The sequence below is a fragment of the Lissotriton helveticus genome, chromosome 5_1 (assembly GCF_964261635.1).
Source record: "Lissotriton helveticus chromosome 5_1, aLisHel1.1, whole genome shotgun sequence".
Lineage (NCBI taxonomy): Eukaryota > Metazoa > Chordata > Amphibia > Caudata > Salamandridae > Lissotriton > Lissotriton helveticus.
In genome coordinates this window covers 1,219,319,378-1,219,342,901 of record NC_136065.1, presented here as the reverse complement: position 1 = coordinate 1,219,342,901, position 23,524 = coordinate 1,219,319,378, and the positions used below count along the sequence as shown (strand labels likewise).

At 44.3% G+C, this 23,524-nt stretch overlaps 1 protein-coding gene across 2 annotated transcripts in view; it reads right to left on the bottom strand.

Annotated features, from left to right (window-relative positions):
* WDR11 (WD repeat domain 11) overlaps window positions 1-22,651 on the bottom strand; it is a 677,364-nt gene extending 654,713 nt beyond the window's left edge. Inside the window, exons 1-3 of one of the 2 annotated variants that reach the window (XM_078643933.1) lie at window positions 22,476-22,651; window positions 7,615-7,726; window positions 3,572-3,725 (exon numbers count right to left, since the gene is read on the bottom strand). In XM_078643933.1, the coding sequence (XP_078500059.1) occupies window positions 3,572-3,725; window positions 7,615-7,726; window positions 22,476-22,564 (355 nt within the window). In that variant the 5' untranslated portion in view covers window positions 22,565-22,651. The remainder of the gene's footprint in view (window positions 1-3,571; window positions 3,726-7,614; window positions 7,727-22,475) is intronic. The other variant, XM_078643932.1, reaches the window with a different exon arrangement.
* Between the last annotated feature and the right edge of the window lie 873 nt (window positions 22,652-23,524).

Here is a 23,524-nt window from a genome sequence, read left to right as displayed (position 1 = left end):
ATCTTTCTTTTCCCCTTTATTTCTCAATTTTATGCCTTTCTCTCTTGTTCTGAATCTAAGCCTTATGCTAAAAAAAGGCCCTGTTCCCAGTGCCTACTCCCACCATCTGCACCCTCATCAACAAATTAACCGTGCTTAATAGTTGGTAGCCCATTATCTGTGTTTTAATATTCTCAGTGTGCCTTTGTTGCCCAAATGTATAAATGTGGAAGTTGGACCAGCTTAAGACCAAGTAGAAGTGAAAGGGTTGTTTTGTTTTAGAATTGTTTTGAGCCTCATACAACTTTGAATGAGCCTTAAGCAGGTAGCCACCTGCCATCCTCAGAGTATATGATTTGAGGCCAGCAGTCTCGCACTGACATCCAAGACTCTAAGGTGTCTTTGGCCAAAGAGGTATTATCACAGGACCCTGCCAGAGTACAGCATTCCACCTATGGGTCCCAAATACCCTGATTGCTAAAATATCCCCTCTCCACTGCTTCCTTTTCCATTTCATACATAAACAAGCATTGGCATAGCCAATAGGTCTCGCCTTTGGGACCTTATAAGTGTTTAGCCATGCAACAGTTGATGTTGTTGCACCAAGGATATTGTGCTGCTCCAGTTCTAGGGGGAACTCCAATAGTATGCCTAATGTATGCGGATATTATTTTAATTTTGGACCTTACCCCAAAAGGTTTGAATGACCGCCTATACGCCCTGAATATATACGCTAAGACCCATTTCCTAAAAATAAACATTTCAAAAAGTAAAATAATGTGTTTCCAGGGAAGGAAAAAAATCCAAATATGACAATTACCACTGGATTGTTGGGGGTGAAAGACTAGAAGTAGTAAAATCCTATCCTTTCCTTGGAAAAGTTGTCACGAGTAGTTTAAGTGACACAGCCCACATCGACAACAATAGCAGGAAAGCTCTCGTTCAAGGGAAGAGCCTTGTTTCTATCTATAAGGCGACAGGTAGAAGGCACTTCTCCATATTGCTCGAGGTATTCCGAGCAAAATTCCCCGCATCTCTCACATATGGATTAGAAACAGTGGATATGATAAGTTGGAATTTTTTGGATTCTACTGAAGGAAAAATATTACGCAACCTCACCTCTGTAAGTACTGCGAATTCTACGTCCTCTCTGAGACTGGAATTCGGTTTACGTAGTTCTTGGGCCCAGGCAGTTGCGAGTGTGGTGCGTTGGGTTTTTAACCTAGCCAAAGGAATGCCGGGTACGTTGAGGCATCTCATAAAAAATGAACTATTGGGTACCTTTAATGCTTATTCTTCAATTGTAAGGAATTTTCGACAGGCAGTTGTATTATTACAGTTAGATGAATCAGATCTTTTCTCACTATCCGCAGCCCAATTGAAGTCGATATTAAAGTCGGCTTCTTGGGAGCTAGGCTATAGAGTAGACAGAGGGGCGAGTAAATTGAAGAGGGGAATGTTTCTTACCAGTAGTTTTTGTCAAATGAAAAGACCTCAACTATATATATACTGGAATCTCCCCCATGGAGTCCGGCGATTTACCCTATTGCTAAGGCATAATTTACTTCCTTTGAATTGTCTTCTGTCTAAATGGTATGGCCGCACTGATATTTGTGATTTTTGTAATTTAAATTCCCAGGACGTGTATCATGTCATTTTTGTCTGTCCAGCACTCATGGTTTTTAGACGCAAATGGTTAAGACCTATGTGTCTCCAAATGGGTATCTTTACAGCCTCTGATTTTATTGAAGCAATGTTTAACCCTCCAAATGAAATGTTTTGCTTTAAATTGTTTCATTATTTTAAATGTTTTTTACCGCTATATTGACAAACTGATATCATGCACTTTTTTATGGAATTTATTGCCTTTTACTGTTTGTTAGAATTATTATGTGGACCTCAATCGAGTTCCGTTATCATAAATAAATAAACTTGAAACTTGATATATGTGCTGCATAACTAAATACTTATAAGGTCCCAAAGGCGAGACCTATTGGCTATGCCAATGCTTGTTTTGTGTTATTTTTGTGAGAGGACTTCAGTGCAATGCTGTCACTCTGCCTATTCTTGTTTTACTCAATTCTGTATTATTATTTCATATTTTACATACAGCAAAGCCGAGTTACTAGATGCTATTTAAAAAGAAGTTAACCTTATTATATTGAAAAAATGCACAAATAATTAATAGAAAAATAAGAATTGATGACAATATTTGCATGTACAATTTGCCTGACTATAATGAGGTGCCAGGTTACAAAGCAAAACGCACATGAATACCTGGTTCATATGCTTTCAGTTTAACTTTAGGCCTACTAGATTTCACTGTGTTTAATTCGGTATCTTGACCATTCAGCTTTTATTGACTGAATTTCTGAACAAGTTATTATTAGAGGTCCTCCTGCCTCACTATTCAGTTTAGAGGCCCATCAACAAAACATTTTGATAGAAAACAAAAAAACAGCGGTATTAATGTTGTGTTTTTTGCTTGTGTGGTTCAAGCTGTAACTAATACAAAAATAATTTATACAAATAAAGCAATAAGTAAAACTAGGAAATGTGACAAATGTGCTACCAAATTAATTCTATTTTCATGTGTAACCAATGGTGGGTGCTCCCAGGCAACAGTAGTGGGGCGGGTATGGGGATTACAAAAAAAAAAGAAAAGTTTAAAAAGAAAAAAACCACTGGCCTGCTGGCGCCTCTCCTCCGTCCTCTTCCTTGTGTGAACCGGAAGTAGGAAGGACCCATGCTCCCCTAAGCCAATCATAACGCTGCAGTGCAGCGTTGTGATTGGTCTGGGCGCTGTGGTTCAGCACTCAAGCTTGGAACTGGGAGGCTGGGCATTTTCTTTTCCCAGGCTGTATAATACAGCCAGTGGAGAACATGCAAAGTGTGCATGACTGTTGGCTGGCCCAGACGCCTTCCAAACAGTCATGCGCACTTAAGGTTCAGCCACCACTCCTCCCCCCACAGCCCAGCCCAGCCTAGCCCTGCAAAACTGCCTCAGCACGGAAAAATAAAATGAGTTATTATTTTATGCAGTGCTGAAAAGCAGTGGGGCGACGGTCCTCCGCCTTAGCAGAGGAGCCACCCCTATGTGTAACATGTCACAGCTTTCTTTACTAATACCACAAAATAGGTTGTTAGGTCATTACCATAGTGTGCCATGAAGGGAGTTAAAGTTACACAGTGAACGATAAATGGCAGATTTCAGGGGGGTTTCAGTTTTGGATCGTAATCGAAAGTCCCTTCTAGTAAAAGAACTTTTTTTTTAGATGAGAATGCATACATACAATCATGTGTGTGTGTGTGTGTAAACATATATAACTACATGAAAAAATGAACTTTCAAAGAATAACTTAAAACGTTACCATTGCAGTCACTATCGTCGTCAACTCTAGTATGTGTGTGCGCCTGTCTGTCCGTCTTAGTGTTATACATTCCTACAGGTTGCTGTGACCCAAAGCTCAGTAAAATGCCCATATTAGGCCAAGTTGTCAGCCGAGAAGTCAATCCAGATTCCTCTCCTTTTTAACACATATTCAGCTCGACCTGGCACGGCAGTAGTGGACAAGGGGTATTCTTTCTTTACCTTGGATTGGTTTGGAGTGCTCCTGAATTTCGCAGCGAGCTGTGCCAGTCACCACATCCCAGACGATTATCTTCCCGCTGGCATCGGCCGACGCCAGCCGCAGGGAGTATGGAGAGCCCAAGTTATGGTGGTAGTTCTCTCGCGCCCATTTCACCTGCAGAAGTCCAGAAAATGAGTGAGTTTCTTCACAAGTAAGACATGGCAGCCGCCTGCTCACTGGAGCACAAAGTAAGCATCACAAATCAAAGGAAAAGAAATGCATTCTACTTCGCTGCCCCAACCCGAGCCAGCGTCTGTGTTTTGACAAATTCATTTTAGTTTCAAAGGTCTTAAAATTAAGCACAATAGCAAACTAAGCTAGGGGAGTGAAAACACTCAACACCTACATAGGCAAATGGAAAGCCTTCTGGTGTAGTTCGACTACTTGATAAATTTGCACATAAAGCGATATCGCATCCATATTTGTTTATGCACAGAGTGTGATTGTTTCTCCTAAATTTGTTTGCCCACTCAATGGTCATACAATACTTCTAGGAATTTAATACGTGTACCTTTTATTCAGAAACACAAATAATCCCAAAAATGCCATTATTAGTAGTTGTTTAGCATAAGGGGCCATATGTACAGAATTTAGGGACTGCAAGTTCCTAATTGCTATCCTTTGTGAATCGCAATTAGGAAATTGCACTTCCTAATGAACAAAAATGCACAAGATAGTAATAGCGATTCCTAGCAGCCATTGCAGGGATGGGGCCATGCTGTGGTCAGCAGACCACCATGTCTGTGATTGTTTCTTATAAAGCAGACTTTTTTTTAATGCAGCCAGCTTTCCTCAAACGAAAACGGTGTGTGTTAAAAAAAAAATGTAAACTGCTGCCTGCTCTTAAAAAATATTTGCTTCAACATTCAAAAGTTCCCATTTGCATACAGTTACCACCACCCTTACTGTGTCTAAAAAAAGGAATATTTTGCAACCATAATTAGGACGCAAAACATTCATACATACATCCCACTGCAATTCGGTATTAGGAACCACTGCAATTCGATAATAGGAAGGGTCGCCCTAAATACGCCCCTTTCAAATACCGAATCACAAATGCAAATTATGGTTCGGTAACATGTTACCGAATCGTAATTTGGCTTTTGTACATTTTTTTAATGTTTTTTGCAGTCGCAAATGGCCATATTCTGTGAATTCGCCCCTTTGCGACCTCAAAAAGGTTTTGTACAAATGGCCCCTCATTTTGTATTTGTACATCAGATGTTGTTTGTAAATTAGTAGGCAGCTGTGTGCAGCTGTGTATTCACACCACTGTATATTACAGGAAAAAGGATATATGGAATGCTCATTTAGTCGTATATCCTAAACAAAGTCTGGAGCTCCCGTCGCATATCCTAGACCAAGTCTGGAGCTTCCGTCTCAAGAGATGTGCTGCAAATGTAATTATTTAGGCACACTTCAGCATGAGCATGGAAACGCTTTTAAATGCAAAACAGATTTGGTGCAAAACTGCCGTTGGTGCAACATCATCAGGAGTGTAGAGACAGTTTGAGTTGGGCAAACAAATTTAGGAGAAACAATCACACTCTGTGCATAAACAAATATAGATGCGATATCGCCTTATGTGCAAATTCATCAAGATTGTGACATCCCATTTAGGTACAACATTACCAAATATAGGAGAAAATATATAGTACTAAGATGTGACATAACGTGTATAAGATGAACATGAGTATGCCATCACAAATGGTGCATAACACAGTGAGAGGAAAATCGCCCTTGTTACAACATCAACAATTGTATGGAAAACTTAGGAACACAAATTAAATTTATGTAGAAAACCACTTTTGGTACAAAAATCACTTTAGGTGCAAAATCTCCCTTGATGCATTGCACTAATAAATATTAAAGTCTTGAAATAAATAATTAGAATTTGCAACCAAAAACAAAATTTTAAGAAAGACTTTATGAAAAATTGGTAAAAGGTATCAGAATTTAAATCTTTCAAAGAACAGACAAAAAGCTTCCAGAAGATCTTCAAAAGTCAATTATCCTATAAAGCTGTGCCTTTCAACAAACGTTATGGCAGCCGCTATGCATTCATTTTTAGCACTGAAACAAGTAAAAGGCCCCCAGAGCTTGGTTTTGAAAACAGTTCAATTGTTAGAAAACTATCTTCAGTCCATAAACACTGTGTTGTGTACTTGCCGCATCATAATTTGTATGTGTCCAAGGTCTTTTGAAAGCAAAGATCATGCTTTAGGACCTGGTAGTGAGCAGTTCTGCATTTTAGTGGATGCTCCAAGTGCTCCTAAAAGTTCAGGAACTCTGCTGCAGCCCCCAGATCATGGGTCAAATGGAAGACTGATTTCCCTCTCTTCCAGGACTGCCAACAAATGTTCAGTCTCCATTTTGCAGAATGTGGAATATCTTTCTCCTACTCACTTCCAAAGCTCACAAACAGGTAGGGACAGCTTCTCGGGTACCAGCAAACAAGTAGAAGTAGGAGATAGGATCAACCAGTCACTTCAGCCAGAGCTCCCACACAAGTCCCTGTTTCCCCACATCTACTGGTTCGTATCCGAAGGCGTCCTTCATCTTCATGTAGATGACAGAGGCTAGTGGGGATGGTGATCAAAAAGTTCCTCCAGAGCTCAGGTTCAGTATGTATTTGGTTCCAAACGCAGACAACAGAAAACAAGCAGACTCCTTCACCCTATTCTTGTCTTCTCTTATTTGCAGGTGGTGCCCCACAGGTTCAGCAGTGGTTGGTGGAGCCGGGGCAATGCTCCCATACAAAATATCTCCCAACTTTTCCATAAGTCTTTTGACTTATGAATGAAAATAAAGGACTAGGCTAGGCGTTTGCAAGATGGTATAAGCCTTTCTCGGCTGCTTGAATTGCCCAAGTCTGCCAATGGACTCATCTACTTCAATAAGGTAATTGCGTCTCCAGACCACTAAAAAACCTACTCAAAATGGTCCTGTTCCTTAGGTATCACACCCTGTGCAAGAAGCGCACGTCAAAGGGAATGCCAACTTAAAGCACACTCACAACATATCTACGCTGAACGTAAACAGAAGACATGCTGAAACCTTGGTTTAACCATTTGTGTGTGACTGTCTCAACTTAACTCCCCTCACATTCATCTGATAAGTGAAGCAGATAAGTTTATGGATGCAGGGTGCCCTGTAATGATTGTCTATATGTCCTGCTGATATGAATAGAACAGCACAGCAGCTGTCCAGGAAGTTTTTTCTCCCGAAAGTTCATGATGAGTGTCATGCATATCTATTCTCAGGCAGCTCTCGGTAGGGGTATATTACAGTCACCATGAGAATCATACAGAACGTATTTGGTCACCACTGAGAAAAAATTAGATTGACTTAAGTGGAACGCTGTTGGAAGTGCAACTCTGACAAGAAGAACTTAATGTACACAATAAAGTCTTGTCTAATTGTTAATAAGTTCTGGAAGGAAGATTTACAAAGAACAGATGGGCTAGAACTTACAGCAAAGGTAGATAACAAGCTTCAGATGTACTTAGGAGTTGAACTTCCAGTGGTAATGTTTACCAAGAGAGACAATCTACAGAACTTTAAGTCTATTAAAAGTCCATTGCTTCAGACATGGTTAGAGTAGAAACAGAGTGGAGTAGTGAAGTAGAAACAATAGAAAGCAACTTAAGAGGTTGGTGGTAACTCACACACATTTCCTAAGGCATGGCACACGTTCAATGGTATTTATCAAGCTTACTATCCTTAAATCAATGCGGACATTAATACTGCTGGCCCTCTGAACCTCCCTCTCCACTCACTATAAACGTTTGTCTTTTGATCTTTCCAGCTTATCATTCACTCTCCTTTTAAGCTTTAATAAAGACAATGTATAAACAAGATATTTTACAATATGTTTTGCTTAAGAATCAAACAAAAGACCAACTCAACAAAAAAGTTTTTCATTAAGTAACTAAATTAAGATGTGCAAAACATCGAGACACCCTGCCTGACACCACAGTCAACATAAACCAAAATAGCTTACCTTGACTACATTGGCTTTGTGTCGTTCCAGAACTTGCAGAGTCTGTGCCGATTTGGAATCTACCACCAGGACAAGTGAGTGACAGCCATATGCAACCAATCCCTGCCAACCCCTAACAGAAAAGAGAAATGGGAACATCAGTTTTCAGGCATGCCTCTCATGTAAATACTTGAAGAGCTAACATTTCATGCCCTTCCATATACTCTTCTTTACCCTCGCCTTCCCACCCTGCACCACATCTTACTGTCTTCTGAAAGTGTTTATCATATAATTTTTGGTCTAAACTCGTTCTCAACCTATGCTGTCTACAACACTATACCACCCTCAACCTACGGTCTTACCTAGCACCACAGGTTTGTAATATTTTCATTTACACTGCTCAATCTCGTACTGTTACTGCCTGGTCTTGCTGTCTTGCATTGCTTTGGAATGTTTTGCATTGAACTACGAAGCAATAACTACTGAGGGGGCAAGGGATAGCAAGGGCAGTTGATCCAAACACTAGTCTCTCTCAAAGGTTCTTATTTTTAATAAAGCGTTTAAAAGCCACCTTAGTGTCTCTTCATATTTTTGTCTTTTCATATTTTGTCACACTACATTAAATGTAAGACTGAATTCCTTTACACCTACATCCACTGCCTTCTCAGGCGAACACTGGAACTTGTATTACTCTTCTCTACTTAATTCGCAAACCCTGGCGATGCCCTACTCCCAATAAGGCACTAACATTTCAATCATTCCCCAAAACTGCAACCTTACACCCTACAGTTACTGTCTGAATCATATCATGCCAGCAGAACACTACATCCAACCATTTCCGTTAATGAAATGCTCCTCTTACCTGGGAGTAGCTGAAGGGTGAGCAACACATATCTTTCTCCATGTACATGCATTACATCTCTACTATAGTATTAGACAGAACTAGGACTCAAATTCTTTTGTGATAGTAATTCTTGGTCATCTCCGCTGTGGTGGATACATGCGAAGCTTCAGGTCAAACGATCCCTTGGGTTATTGCAGTGAGACAACATCTATTTACAAATGATCACTGTAGATATTTACCAGCTGCAAAGCAGCGCTTTATAATAGTCAGAGACTCTTTCAAACACAAGGAGCGTCTTATCGCACAAGTCTCCCTGTCGACACAAAATCTGAAATGTGTTGGATGTTCAATGCTTCTCTTCAGTATCAGATAACAATCATCCTGCATCTACGGACTACAAGAGAAGAAGCTACTGGTAGCTGCCTGCGCTGTCACAGATCCAGTTAAAGGCAAAACTGAAGAGCTCCTATAAATAACACTAAGTTTCAGAGGAAGCGGTATCAAGTCAATTCCAATGTTATTGGTTGCTTCAAAACCTCAAACTTAAGTCATAAAACATATACTTAAATATTCATCCATTCCCACGATTAAAATGTAAAAAAAACCGTGTTAGATATAGACAGAAAGGCAACCTTTCAATATGAGTTTAAAAAACGTGTGAAAAGTTAAAAAGACGATCACAAACAACCTCTTGCATTTTTGTAGCTGGGCTGTATGACAAAGCACCTGTAGTGGGACAGATTTTCTTAAAGATGAAGGTAGAGTGAAAAAAGTTACTTTGTGCCATTTTGAAGACCGGAGAATACATTACAGGTGTTAAATCATAGCTTCGTACTTTGCACACTGGGCATACGACATTTGCCTGGCCCTGCCGGACTGCATTCTGACTTTGTTAAACACCTCTCTTGAGACAGGTGTGGTGCCCAACTCCTTTAAGGAGGCTATCTTGGTGACCATGCTGAAAAAACCTGGAGCTGACCCGGAGGACCTTCCCAACTATCGGCCTATTTCCCTCTTGCCCTACCTATCCAAACTTTTGGAGGCACACGTCACCAGCTGCCTCTCTCAATTCATCGAGGGCTCCAACTATCTCGAACCCAATCAAGCCGGTTTTAGACCAGCCCACTCCACCGAGGCTGTGATCCTGGCAGTTATGGATTCTTTAAGGGGTAATGCCGACAAAGGGGCACCTCAGGCGCTCGTCCTACTAGATCTGTCGGTGGCATTCGATACGGTGGACCACAACATCCTTCTCCACCGTGTTGAGCAAGCCGGCATCCGGGGCCTGGCCTCTGCCTGGCTAAAATCTTTCTTGTCGGGCAGAACCCAGGCGGTTCGCTTAGGCCCTTTTACAGCCGCGAAGGTACCATCCACCTGCGGAGTGCCCCAGGGATCATCCTTGTCTCCTCTGCTTTTTAATCTTTATCTTCAACCGCTTATCCATTCCTTGAAGAGGTGGAACATCACCGTCTTAAACTATGCAGACGATCTGCAAATTATCTTTCCGCTCAACATTCCCAACGCAGCTCTCGACTGTCAAGCGGTTATGTTACACATCCAGCAATGGATGAACTCTCACTAGCTCAAGCTGAACCCGGGGGAAACGGAGCTAATTCTTCCAGGCAACAGCCCCACTTACTGGGGTCCACAGTTCTGGCCGGCTGAGCATGGCTCCCTGCCTGCCCCGGCCAAGTCAGCAAAGAGCCTTGGGGTCATAATTGACACGGAGCTCTCCCTCAAGCCTCAGGTGGGTGCTGTTGTGTCATCATGTATGTTACAGCTCAGAAAAATCAGGAAAGTCTCCCACCTCCTTACACCTGAGGCTCTGATACAAGTCTTGATCGCCTTGGTGCTCTCCCGCCTGGATTTTTCAAACTCTCTGTACCATGGCCTACCCAAATCCCTCCTCCACAGGCTCCAAATTGTACAGAACCAGGCGGCGAGACTGGTCTATAAAATCCCGAAGTGGCAGTCTGCGAAACCACTACTTCGCAAACTCCATTGGCTACCGGTTGAACAGAGGGCTGCGTTCAAGATCGGCTGCCTGACATTCAAGGCTGTGTCTGGGACTTCCCCCGCCTTCCTCAAATCCTTGGTCACTCCCTTCTGCCCGGTACGCAACCTTCGGTCCTCCCATTGCCAACTGTTAGTTGTTCCCCCTGTCAAGCTTAAAAAATTTGGCGGCTGTAGATTTGCTCACCGGGCTCCCAATCTTTGGAACCAGCTGTCCCTTCCGCTTAAATCTGCCAACTCTCTTCTGGAATTCAGAAAACTCCTGAAAACCTGCCTTTTCACACAGACTGGCTAGACCCCCGCTCCTACACCTCTCAGCACTCAATCAGCGCCAGGAAACTTACGGTGTCAGAGCGCTATAGAAGATCCCCTTAAGATAAGATAAGATATTGTTCTTGACTTCGACCAGACAGTCTTCCCATTGTAAATGTCAAAGGAACCCCACACGCCCCCGGCACTGCCCCCGTATGTAAAAGAAATAAACAACTTCACATTTTATGTTCGTCTCTGTTTAAATATAATCCGGAGTCGTTTTGAAACTGTAGAGTCTATTATATAGTGCGAGATCTCTACAACGAGCACAATCTGTAACAAAACTACAATAATCCTGGATTGTGGTTCTCGTTTTACCTGCTGACTGGATCCCCATGCTAGACCTGCATTTCATTTGATACTTGAACTCGTAGGAATGATATTAAATTCTGAGTAAACCTAAAACCATTCCAAGAGAATAAGTACAATTTGTTCTTAAGCAACCCTCATAACAAGTTGTTCTTAGCAAACTCTATGTATTATGAGGAGAAGTGTGGCTCAATGGTTAGAGCGGCAGACCTTGATGCAGAACGCTGGCCAGGGACCAGGGTTCGATTCCCGCCTTGGCGGGATCGGGCTTAAATTCCTCTGACCGGATATTCTCGCCTCAGTGCCGAATCTAAGCATGGTCCCCACGCTGCAACTCTGGGCAATAGCTTGCTTAGTCTCCACAACGGCCCCCGATGCACAAGGGATGCCTGGTTTCACCATGGGATGCCCAGGAGTGGACACCTCACAAGGAAAAGCCAGGAGGGGTTCCCTTGTGGTAGGAGTACAAGCGCCGGGATGCCTCCGGGTTACTGTTCGCGCTATACAAATACAACACATTTACATTTACATTTACATTATCCGCACAGGATTATTGCATCTAAAGCTTTATATTAGATATCAGATAAAGTGTCTCTAATGGATATGATTTATTCAAATGACATATACTCTGTAATATTTTCCCTTCGACCCCGTCATGGCAACAGGAAATCAAAATGCTTAGCAAAGCATTCTGCAAATATTTTTATTTTACATATTGTAGAGAGAAAACCATAAGGTCAACGGAGGGCGTTAAATTAGCTACAAAAAGAGTGGACTAACTATTGACACTGTGATACAAGTTGGTACCAAAACCAGAATCACTCAACATTTTAAAAGGTCCAGTTTAATCTTCCTGTACCTTGACAACGAGAGACCAATTTTGAGCAGGGTTTCGTACCACAAGCCACTGATGACCCTGAAGGTTCTCAAAGGAGGCAACAGTCAGACGAACAAGCATACACCGGTCATATCCGATACCCAAGCTGGAATGCAAATCTATTGTGCCATATCAAACCTAAAAGCAAGTGGTAGACCATTAGGTTGGCAGACAAACACTCAGGTCTGCATCTGCTCTTCCAGCCTTGCTCTTATATCTTTCTTAATCTCCATATAATTCTCATTGCAGAAACACTTGTAACGTTTTGCACAAATAAAGTCTCTGTTCAAGAATATTTTATCAAGGGCACAAAGACAAAGTTAACATATGGTTGTTGTTAGGCACCAAGCTTCGGTGATAAAGCTACAATGGGGCCAACTTCCTGGACAAAATGTCAGTAAGTCAAAAATGGCAGCCAAAAAAAACACACAAACACTGCTTGTGGCCACACAGCACAAGTAGCAGAAGAGCTTTCCTTTAAAAAGATAATACCAATGAGGTAATTGTAATGGCCTCTCAGGTAATGCTACCAAAAAACAAATGCACAACGAACCCAGGAGGGAAGTTGGAGCAATGGTGAAACACAGACAACATTGGTAGCCAGGTGAGTCCTCAGACCTCTTTCTAAGGCACGCACTCTCCCCGGCAGCGCAGCGGTGCTCTGCTCCATCTGAAGCCTGCCAGCCCCACTCCGTTGCAGGGTTCAAGACTACCCTGGTTCAGGACTCCCTCAGGCGCCTGTTGTTTGCTCTTTGTAAGTTTTGGTAATTCGTACTGTGTTAGTATCTGGACTATTGTTCTGCTACTGCCTTCTGTTTTGTTGGATTCTGTTCTCTAAACTCGTACTGCTGTTCTATTGGGATATTGTTTTTTCTATTTTCAGCCCTACAGCCCTTGTTGGGGGCTGTTGCTTGCCTTCGTCTCCCCTCCATTTTTCTCCCGCCGCCGCTGACCCCTTCCCCTACCGCCCGCCTCCCGCCTCCCATCTCTTCGTCCCTTGTCCCTCCCCTACATTATGGCGACCACTGCGGGAGAGCGTGTGTGAAGTCCTCAGACGTCGGTCTAAGACACGCACTCTCCCCGGCAGCACCGCGGTGCTCTGCTCTGTCTGAAGCCAGCCAGCCCCTCTCCGTTGCAGGGTTCAAGATGACTCTGGTTCAGGTCTCCCTCAGGCGCATGGTATTTGCTCTTTGTAATGTTTGGTAATTCGTACTATGTTAGTATATGGACTATTGTTCTGCTTCTGTCTTGTCGGATTCTGTTCTCTAAACTAGTACTGCTGTTCTATTGGGCTATTGTTTTTTTCTATTTTCACCCCTACAGCCATTGCTGTGGGCTGTAGCTTACCTTCCCACATCCCATCTCCTCCCCACTCCCCTACATTATGGTGACCGCTGGCGTGCCGAAGGAGCGCCTAAGGCAAGCCGGTCTGCACCCGTCCGCGCCCAGCGCCAGACCCTCTGGCCCCAACTGGCACCACAACACCCGACACCGCTATGACGCCAACATCCTCCACGAACTCAACACCGGCCGATCATCCACCTACTTCCAAGCCACCCGAAGCTCACCCATGGACCCTTCTCCTACCGAAGCTGCAGCTTACCAGCCATCGAGCACCTGCACGCCCTCCCCCCCACAACAGGGTAGGCCGCAACCATGTCAGATGCATACTACTCAACACCCAGTCCATACATAAACCTCCCATTGAACTCTGGGACCTACTCGACTCATCCTCCCAAAACGTCGCTTTCCTGACGGAGACCTGGATGAACCCCCTCCTCAGTGCCCGACACTGTCATAGCCATCCCGGAGGGCTACAAGATCACCTGCAGGGACCGCACCAACAGACCGGGAGGAGGAATAGCCATCGTCCACAGAAATACCCTCAGAATCTTGGCCAGCACCGAAGACACCCACAGCGCTGCCAAACACCTGCACTTCCAGCTCCACACCGATCCCAACACCCCCCTAAGAGGAACCCTCGTCTACAGACCCCCACCGGGACCCCGGGCACTATTCAGCTACGCCATCACCGACATCGTTTGCACGCACGCCCTAGCATCCACAGACTACATCCTTCTCAGAGACCTGAACTTCCACCTCGAGAACGCCAATGACAGCACCTCCACCACCCTGCTCGACAACCTCGGACTCAAACAGCTCGTCACGACACCCACCCACTCCACCGGACACGCGCTCGACCCCATCTTCTCCGCAAGCAACCACATCATCACCTTCATCCACACCACCGAACTCCATTGGACCGACCACTGATGCATCCCCTTCTCCTTCGAGAAACTCACCACGCACAACCACCTGCAACGAATCTCCCACCGCAGCTGCAACAAGGTCACCGAAGACCAGCTAATCACCACCCTTGCCCGAGACCCACCAACACGGCCACCCGCAACTTCAGACAACGGATCGACGACTGCGCCAACACTCTCGGCCCGATCAAGAACCCCTCAAACGGACGCACCGACAGAAGGGCCATCTGGTTCACCACCAAGCTCCAGGCTTCCAAGCAGACATGCCGAAGACTAAAGAAGAAGTGGCGCCACAAACAGACACCAGATAACCATGCAGCCCTCAAAAACGCCAGCCGCAAGCACCAACTAATTTGAACCGCCAAAAGGACCTCCTTCAAAGAACGCATCAAGAACAACGCACACAACAGCAAAGAGCTCTTCAACATCGTGTAGGAACTCGCCAACCCAGCTCCAGCTCCAACGACATCCCACCGTCGCAAGACTCCCTAGCTACCTTCTTTCACCGCAAGATCGCAGACATCCACGACAGCTTCAACACCAAGACTCGCCCGACAGTCGCCGACACCCCTCATTCAACGCCCTCCAGCTACACCGGCCTCCGGCTCTCCTGGGACCACGTCAATGACACCATAAAAATCATGAAGACCATCCACTCTGGCTCACCATCCGACCCCTGCCCTCACCGCGTCTTCAACAAAGCAAGCCCCATCATCGCACCCCCAACTCCAGAAGATCGTCAACATCTCCTTCGACACTGCCACTGGAGTGCTGGAAACAAGCCAAGATTATCGCCCTACTCAAGAAACCCAAGGCAAACCCAAAGGACCTCAAGAAATTCCGGCCCATCTCCCTGCTCCAGTTCCCAGCGAAAGTCATCGAGAAGATTGTCAACAGGCAACTGACCCACTTCCTTGAGGAGAACAACACCCTGGACCCTCCCAATCCGGATTCCGCAGTAACCACAGCACCGAAACGGGCCTTATCGCCGCCACCGACAACATCACGACCCTGCTGGACATTGGCTAAACCACGGCCCTCACCCTCATGGACCACTCGGCCACCTTCGACACCGTCTGCCACCACAACCTACGCACACAGCTCCACGACGGTGCGATCTACGACAAAGCCCTGGACTGGATCACCTCCTTCCTCACCGGCAGAACCCAGAGAGTCCGCCTCCCCAAATTCCGTTCTGAAGCCACCAAGATCACTTGCAACGTACCCCAGGGATCATCCCTCAGCCCGACCCTTTTCAACATCTACATGGCACCATTCGCCAACATTGTCTGATCTCACGACCTCATCATCATCTCATACGCCGACACCTAGCTGATCCTCTACCTTACCAAGGACCCCGCCACCACCAAAACCAACCTCCACACAGGAATGAAGGCCATCGCCTAATGGATGAAGAACAGTCGCCTGAAACTGAACTCTGACAAGACTGAGGTCCTCATCCTTGGCTCCACTCCCTCCACCTGGGACGTCTCCTGGTGGCCGGCCACGCTGGGAGCTGCCCCGACTCCCACCGGCCACGCACGCAACCTGGGGTTCATCACTTTCAATGACCCAGCAAGTCAACGCCGTCGCCTCCTCCTGCTTCAACACCCTCCGCATGCTTCGTAAGATCTACAGATGGATCCCCACTGGAACCAGAAGAACACTCACCCAGGCCCTCGTCAGCAGCAGGCTGGACTACGGCAACGCCCTCTACACAGGAACCACGGCCAAATTACAGAAAATAGTTCAACGAATACAGAACGCCACCGCACGCCTTATCCTCGACATCCCCAGCCACAGCCACATCACTGCCCACCTGAGAGACCTGCCCTGGCTCCCCGTCAAGAGGATCACCTTCAAGCTCCTCACCCACACTCACAAAGCACTCTACAACGCCGGACCAACATACCTCAACAAAAGACTCACCTTCTACACCCCGAACAGCCAGCTTCGCTCGGCTTGCCTCACCCTCCCCGCCATTCCACGCATCCACCGAAAAACCTCCGGCGGAAGATCGTCCTCCCACCTCGCCGTCAAGACATGGAACACCCTCCCCATCAACCTGCGACAAACCCAGGACCTGCTGACCTTCAGGAGACTTCTCAAGACCTGGCTGTTCGAGCAGTAGCAGCGCCTCCCCCCCCCCCCTTCAGCGCCTTGAGACCCTCACGGTTGAGTAGTGTGCTCTACAAATATCTGATTGATTGATTGATTGATTGATAGCACAAAGGCTTACTATCAAACTAAGAACACAAATGAAAAGCTAACAGAGCAACATGCTACAAAAGTGCATGGCTCAAGCCAAAGCAAGCAAGGCTCCATGACTCCATCACCTAAACTTGTAGAGAGCATGATTAATACCAAAGCAAGAAGCAGCTACCAAGCATGGGACTCGAAAACAGGAAGGGGCAACAACACCGTCACAAACTTAAAAAAAACCTCTATCCCATCCTTTCTTTTGTGCCCAGGATTCTTAGCACAATGAAAAAAATTCAAGAGAGACCTAAACCTTTTGTCCTAAACCTTTTGTCCTACATCAGTTAGTTACATGGGATTATGAAGAAGTCTGGTACATTTATGTAAAAAGCAAAAATGAAACCCAACTCATGGTGTGATGACCATTCCTATACTACTATGATCCCGTGTCCCTCATAGCCGTTGCCTGCTCAGAGCACCTTTCTAAAGCACCCTTGAATTCCTACATTTGCCACTCAGCTGCCCACCTCTGAACCTGCCTAGCAACTGCTATTAGCCTATGAAATGACCATTTGGCGTGGTCTGAGCATCCGAGCAGACAAACCAGACAAGTCAAAAAGTTAAAAGTGTGAAAATATAAAAGCTGTGGGGTTCAATCAACTGTAAGCAGCAACATTTACAGCAGACCATAAACTTGGCATGGCATTCACAACTGACATGGTGCAAGCCCCCAAACATGGATGGACCACTGAATCAATTTTACAACGTAAGAGTGCACCCAACAAGAGAAGAGCCAGAAAGAGAAGACACTCTTGTTTTATTAAAAAGAACCCTCACTCACCAACCTAGTTGGTGACATCCTTCATCATTGAGTTCCCACCAGAGAGGCCGAGTGCCTCTCTGGTGGGGCACTCTTTCGTTGTTAAATTGATATAGATATATATATATATACTTTCTTGTGGAGATATATATATATATATATATATATATATATATATATATATATATATATATATATATATATATATATATCCACAAGAAAGTAAAGTGCGTTCTCAGGCGGGAACGGTGAGATGCAAATAAAGATTTATTCCTTCATAAATCTGTACGTACAGATTTATGAAGGAATACATCTTTATTTGCAATCCACCATTCCCGTCTGAGAATGCGCTTTACTTTCTTGTGGATTTACTTTAATTAACGGCTGGCTCCGCCGGTGTGCGCACCACCTCCCGAGGGTCAACAGTTTCCAGCAGGAGCAGATCTACATTTTGATTGATTGCTAGAGAGATATATAGATCTCAAACGTGCTATTCTGCTCACACACCTAACTAACTAATGTGGAAAACTTTGATGCACTGTACAAAGGAGCGAGTTCTGCTAACATACACAGTCAAGGTCCAACAGCTAAATAATACAAAAAGTGTTTAATATGAGCCTGACAGGGATGAAACGATTACGGCAAAATTGGTATTCATAGTGACATACATCACCATTAAAAAAAACTAAGGCCAAATGAAAGAAACTTAGGGGCGACCACAAAACAATAAACAGGGCAAAAAAAGGCTGCTGTTAAAAATTGTGTTTTTGGTTGGCAGAGGTATGCACTCTCTCCAAGCAGGAACCACAGTCACAGTCAGGGTAAGACAAATACACATCCTAAATTAACCTGTGCTCACCCCTGGTAGCCTGGCACAGAGCAGTCAAATTTAACTTAAGAGGCAATGTTGGGTTGGTATTCCTTTTGATGCCGGTACTGCAACTGTTACCTCCTTTCCCTAAAATTTTAAAGCACTCTGATATCCTTCGGGATCATGTTCGCGCTATATAAAACTTTATCAATAAATAAATGTGTAAAGTATTTGTGCAACACTTCAAAGAGTAAAACAGGAAAAACACCACACAAAAAGATACCACACCTGGATAGACAAATAGAGCTTAATTTAATCAACACAATAAGAGCAAAGCAACAAACATCAAATAAGTATAGCCGGAGTTATGAATTTGTAAAGGTTATCTTGAAATATAGTGCTTAAAACCATAAAGCGCCAAGTGGGGGCTATCTGATTGTGCTTGACAGGGACAAAGTCAAAACTTTAAGCCGACCAAGATGGAGAACAGGCCAGCAACAGGGAACAGGTTCAAACCACTGCAAAGTACCTTAGTTGCACTGTCAACAGCGCTGCGGTGCAAGAAGCAAAGAGGCAATGCGTTGTCGTTGAGCTGCAGGCTGTAGGAAATGCAATGTTGTTGAGCTACGCCAGCGAGGGTGAGTTGAGAATGGAGGCAATGCGTGGCGCAGTCGACGAAGGGATGTACTGCATTCTAGCGATGCGTTGGTGTTGAAGGAGATGCTTTTGTTCCAAGCGGCCCAACGTCACTGATTTTGTATGTTGCTGCACTTTATACCCACTTCCAAAGAGCACAGCTCTGGGTTGGCACCACTTGGCAAAGCAAGACTCTCAGATGGCAGAGTCCAGGTGCTGTTTGTGGAGTAGTCAGAAGTCTTTTGTGTCCCTGATCTTCAAACAAAAGACAAGCAGACAAGCCCTTGGAGTCACCCTGGGTTCAGGTGATGAAGGTCCAGTCCTTCTCACCCAGGCAAGGAGGGCAACAGGCAGGTCAGCACAGCAGAAAAGCAGTTCTTCCAGAGCAGCAGTCCAGCAGAGTGGCAGCCCTTCAGCAGCACAGCAGTTCTTTTTCCTGGCAGAGTATCCACAGGTCCAGAAATGTACTGAGTTGGTAGGGTCAAAAGTCCAGTTTTTATACCCAGTGGAGTCTTTGAAGTGGGGGAAAAACCATAACACAAACATCATCTGTGCCATTCAACAATATCGTGAAACCCTGCTATGGTTCACAGTTAGCCATACCGTTGTGAATAAAACCTAGCAATCAACATGTGCCACTATCCTACCTACCCTGCTGAGGACTTCCTTTACCAGCTTCAAACCGTTGAAGAGGACATTGATCACCAATCTTGCCTTAAAAATCATAGCTCCAGATCTACCAGTGGAACCTTGTCTTGGTACTCTCATAAATGTCACATTCCTGCACTTGCTCCTGACATGAGTGTCCTGATACTATCGTCTGTATCAAAGGAGTTGATTCCAAGTCAGTTTAAATAAATAATACTTTCTCAACTCTTGAAAAACCATTGCATCAGAGCTTTCGATTATAATCAATCAGCGATCTATCTACAACCTATTTTAACCTGCAGTGTTCTGCAACAATATATGAAGCTAAAGCTATAGCTCCTCGAAAGACACTAAGGGTTGAGACCAATGAGACGCATAATCCATCTGGGCTAGCATTACAGAGTACATTCCCATCAAACTTCATAAAGACAAGGGGTGATCGGAAAACCCAGCCTTCAGTGTGGCGTTCCGGACAAACTCCGTGAACTACTGTGTGGCGGAGGTTCTCTCACACGTGGCTCGCCAACATTAAGTTTGCAAGCACGAGCGAAAAAAATTGAGCGCCAGGACGAGTCCCAGTGCAATTTCTCAAAGATGGCAGTCACGGCAGCCCACTACCGTACGCATTGAGAAAGTTGCTGCTCAAGTAAAAAAGCCAATTTTTGGTGAGTCGGGAAAGTCGAAGCAATTGATAAAGATCCCTTTAAATTCTGTACTTATCTTGTCAAATTTGCTGTACAAAGACAGAAAGCAATGGCAGGCTATGTCTTCTTACAAATTGAGCTTTATTTTTCTAACATGGAAATTGGTGTTTACAAACTCCTATCACTTTGCAGTCGGAGAAAGAAAAGTAAAGTGAATTAGGTGACAATCTTTCTAGGGGATACGGAGTGTGAAAGTGTAATTTTCTATAACACACGAAAAAATGTAAATACCTGTAAATTAACTGTACACATTCAGTAAATAGCAAAGCAAAAATGAAGCACAATTTTTTGTAATACTGAAAAGTAACGGAAACAAAAATTTCAATAGGACCAAAACAAATCATGGTACTTTACTTGGTGATGCACAAAGAATAAATATTCACTGAAACTCAATTACCACACACTACATTTTGAGTGCAATGTACTGTTATCAGTAAAACAGTATGTCTGTGCAAATTAAGTTACCATTTTAATGGAAAATGTGCTGTCTATAAATGACTGAGCGTTAACACAAGATTCTTTAGCTACAATAAAAAAATCCCCGCCTCATGGCTAGGTGGGGTGAGAACGTTTGTTGTTCTAAAAATTGGTCTGTGGTTCTAAAAAGTTTGGGAAACACTGATCTAGAGTAAATATCATGGAGGTGCCACTGCAATCTTTTTGTCTGATCACAATAGCTAAGTGATCGCATATAAATAATTCAAAAATATTAGCTGTTAACCAATTTTGAGACATGGAACGAACTGTATTTACTTAGGGGGGCTCCCCGTAAATAAAGCTTGCAGACCACTTGCTTATACAAAACCAAATCCAGGACTCGTATATTTTAAGTTGATATCAGTACACTTCTGTTCAGCTCGTCCCCATTCATAGATAAACACCTGGAGACAGCCAGCAAGTTATAAATGTGGGAAATGCCTCCAACACAGACCTCTCAACAGTACCCAAATCAACAGTGTGGTTTCTGGCATCAATATGTTAGTATCCACTCTGCAGGAAATCATCTAACTGTTCCACATTGCACGTCTGAGCTAAAATTAAGACTGCTAATAGAACACCTGGATTACTCTAACGTAATTTATAAAGGGGTTCCAAAGACCATCATATAAGAAGGAACCATACTCGGGATGCGCCTTTACTTGTATAAACAAGATCATATCAAACTAGTCAGGAAAACATGTAAACATTTAAAACTCAAAAGTTGCGACATTCCCATGACAGCTGTTGATTTAGGGTAAAGGCTCCAACACGCATTTGGCCCTCACCCAAAAGCGGAACACAATTACATGCAATTTAATAAACTTATGAAAATAGACTTGTGAGAGAATCATTCAGTCCAAAGCAGTGGTCCAGGGCAGCATATGACAAATAATCTATCCGAGTCTGATCAGAGTGCATTCAGACTTCCCTAAATCTGGATTTTCTTAATGTTTTTCCAACTTAAATAACTGTTTGCAAGTATTCACATGTGGATGAACATGCCGTTACAATGCTTCCAAATAAATAAAGGGAAGAGGAAACTAGTCTTGTTGGGGGCATTGATATTCTAATAACATATTTAATAATAAGCACAGATGGAGCAGTGCAATTTAGTATGTGGGTACACGTCACAAGATGATCAAGAATACAAAATCAGACCGGAAACTACAACGAGGCTATCATAATTTCTACAGTGCTTTACTTTTGTAATGCCTGCCTGTGGTACTTTATGTATTCTATCAACATGACATCTATCCTTAGGGGATCGGGCTTCCAATTTTCCCTTGCCAGAAATGTGTGCGGTCTGTCCCTTCCAGTATAGAGATTATCTTCTACCGCTCTCAAAGTGGTGGAGTCCCATAACATCCTCTTCACAAGATCGGTGACCTCTCCCTTACATTGTCCAGAAAATGCGATACCAACTTTTCTCCTCCCACTGTATTACAACCTCCACAGCAGGGTCCTCTCTCATAGTATCTAAAGGCCACCTAAGACCCCATACACCTGTAGTGTAACCTCTAATGCTTTCAGAAAGTGTCAACGTACAGGCTGTAGATTTTCAGATGACATTGCCGTTTGCTTTTAGACTTTTAATGCGGTACCACTTTACCATTATAGGTATGGCATTGAAACCTACAAATAGATAATGGCTAAAACATCAGGATTTACAGAACCTATCAGAAACGACATGTAGCCACATGGCATGGCAGGTGTGCAATTTTACTTCTCCATAGTGTGTCTGTTACTCCTTTCGCCCTTTCCGAACGTTTGTGATATCATTTCTCATTACCCAGAGGGAGTAATTCCTTACAACTCTCCCCGCAGGGAATGTAACCCTAATTCATATTTCGGACACTACTGAGTGTACAAGCCACCCGGGGGTGGGGAGGGTGCTGGATCCCCCCTATTCTCTTCCCCGGGTAGTCTATCGTTTCCCCATGCATAAGGATAGTACCCGCTCACCAGTCGGCCGCCCCCCGGTTCTGTTGACTGAGGGCTCCGCTCAGAGTTCGCGCGGACAGCTTCACGTTGACAGCATAGGGGAGCTGCATGGTACTTGATACCCGGCACACTGACACCTAGGGTGCTGCGACAGTTCCGGGTTCTACTGCGCACGCATCATCAGCTGTAAGAGAACTGAAAGAACGTCCGTAAATTCGAGCATGCGCACCAAGACTCACGCTCGAAAGCCGCCATCTTTACTGCTGGCGTGCAAGCATTTAGGGTCAAAGTATACGTATGGACGTTACTATTGGCAACTGTTATCACTGGCAATCACTCACTTGGGGATGTTCTGTCATCTTTACCACTAAAGGTTCCCTATTATAGGGAGTGGGTGTTTGACAGTTCTGTCGCACACACGGCGGTGGCCTTTTTGGAAACAAACAGTAGACTCGCTAAACATGATTGAATGAGTCTAACTTCAATTTGCTAGTAAGGATTCAGTTGTGGTCCGTTCCTATTTGTTAATGCCCGTCGTCACCTAATTCATCTCAAATTGTAATTCAGTGCAAGCTGTCAACTTATTTCATGCTTGAGTGGCTCAGACATCGGGGCCAGGGATTTTTGTGTACTTCTGATACTTGTATTGCCAGATGACCAACTTTCTTTTATCACTTTGCATGCCTCTTTGCTCACATCACATGGACACACTTTGTGTATGTGGAAACGTCACAGGTGCTTTCAGAAAACATTAATTGGAACACCCAACACCACACTGTCTGACACTCACACAGTCCTCTAACCACCCACACAACACAGCACACTCGTATGCATGCTCTTCGACACCCGCTCATTCACCAAAAACGCCACAGAGACTTGAGACCTGCTGCATGACAATGATCCCGACCTACTTTTTCTCTCTGAAAAATACCTGAATCCTGCATCGTCACCTGACCGCCACAGCCGCCTCCCACAGGATACAAGGTTGCCAGGCAAGATATACTTTATAAGCTCGGAGGTGGAATCACCATCACCACAAGAATACCCGATGCACCACATCCATGGACACA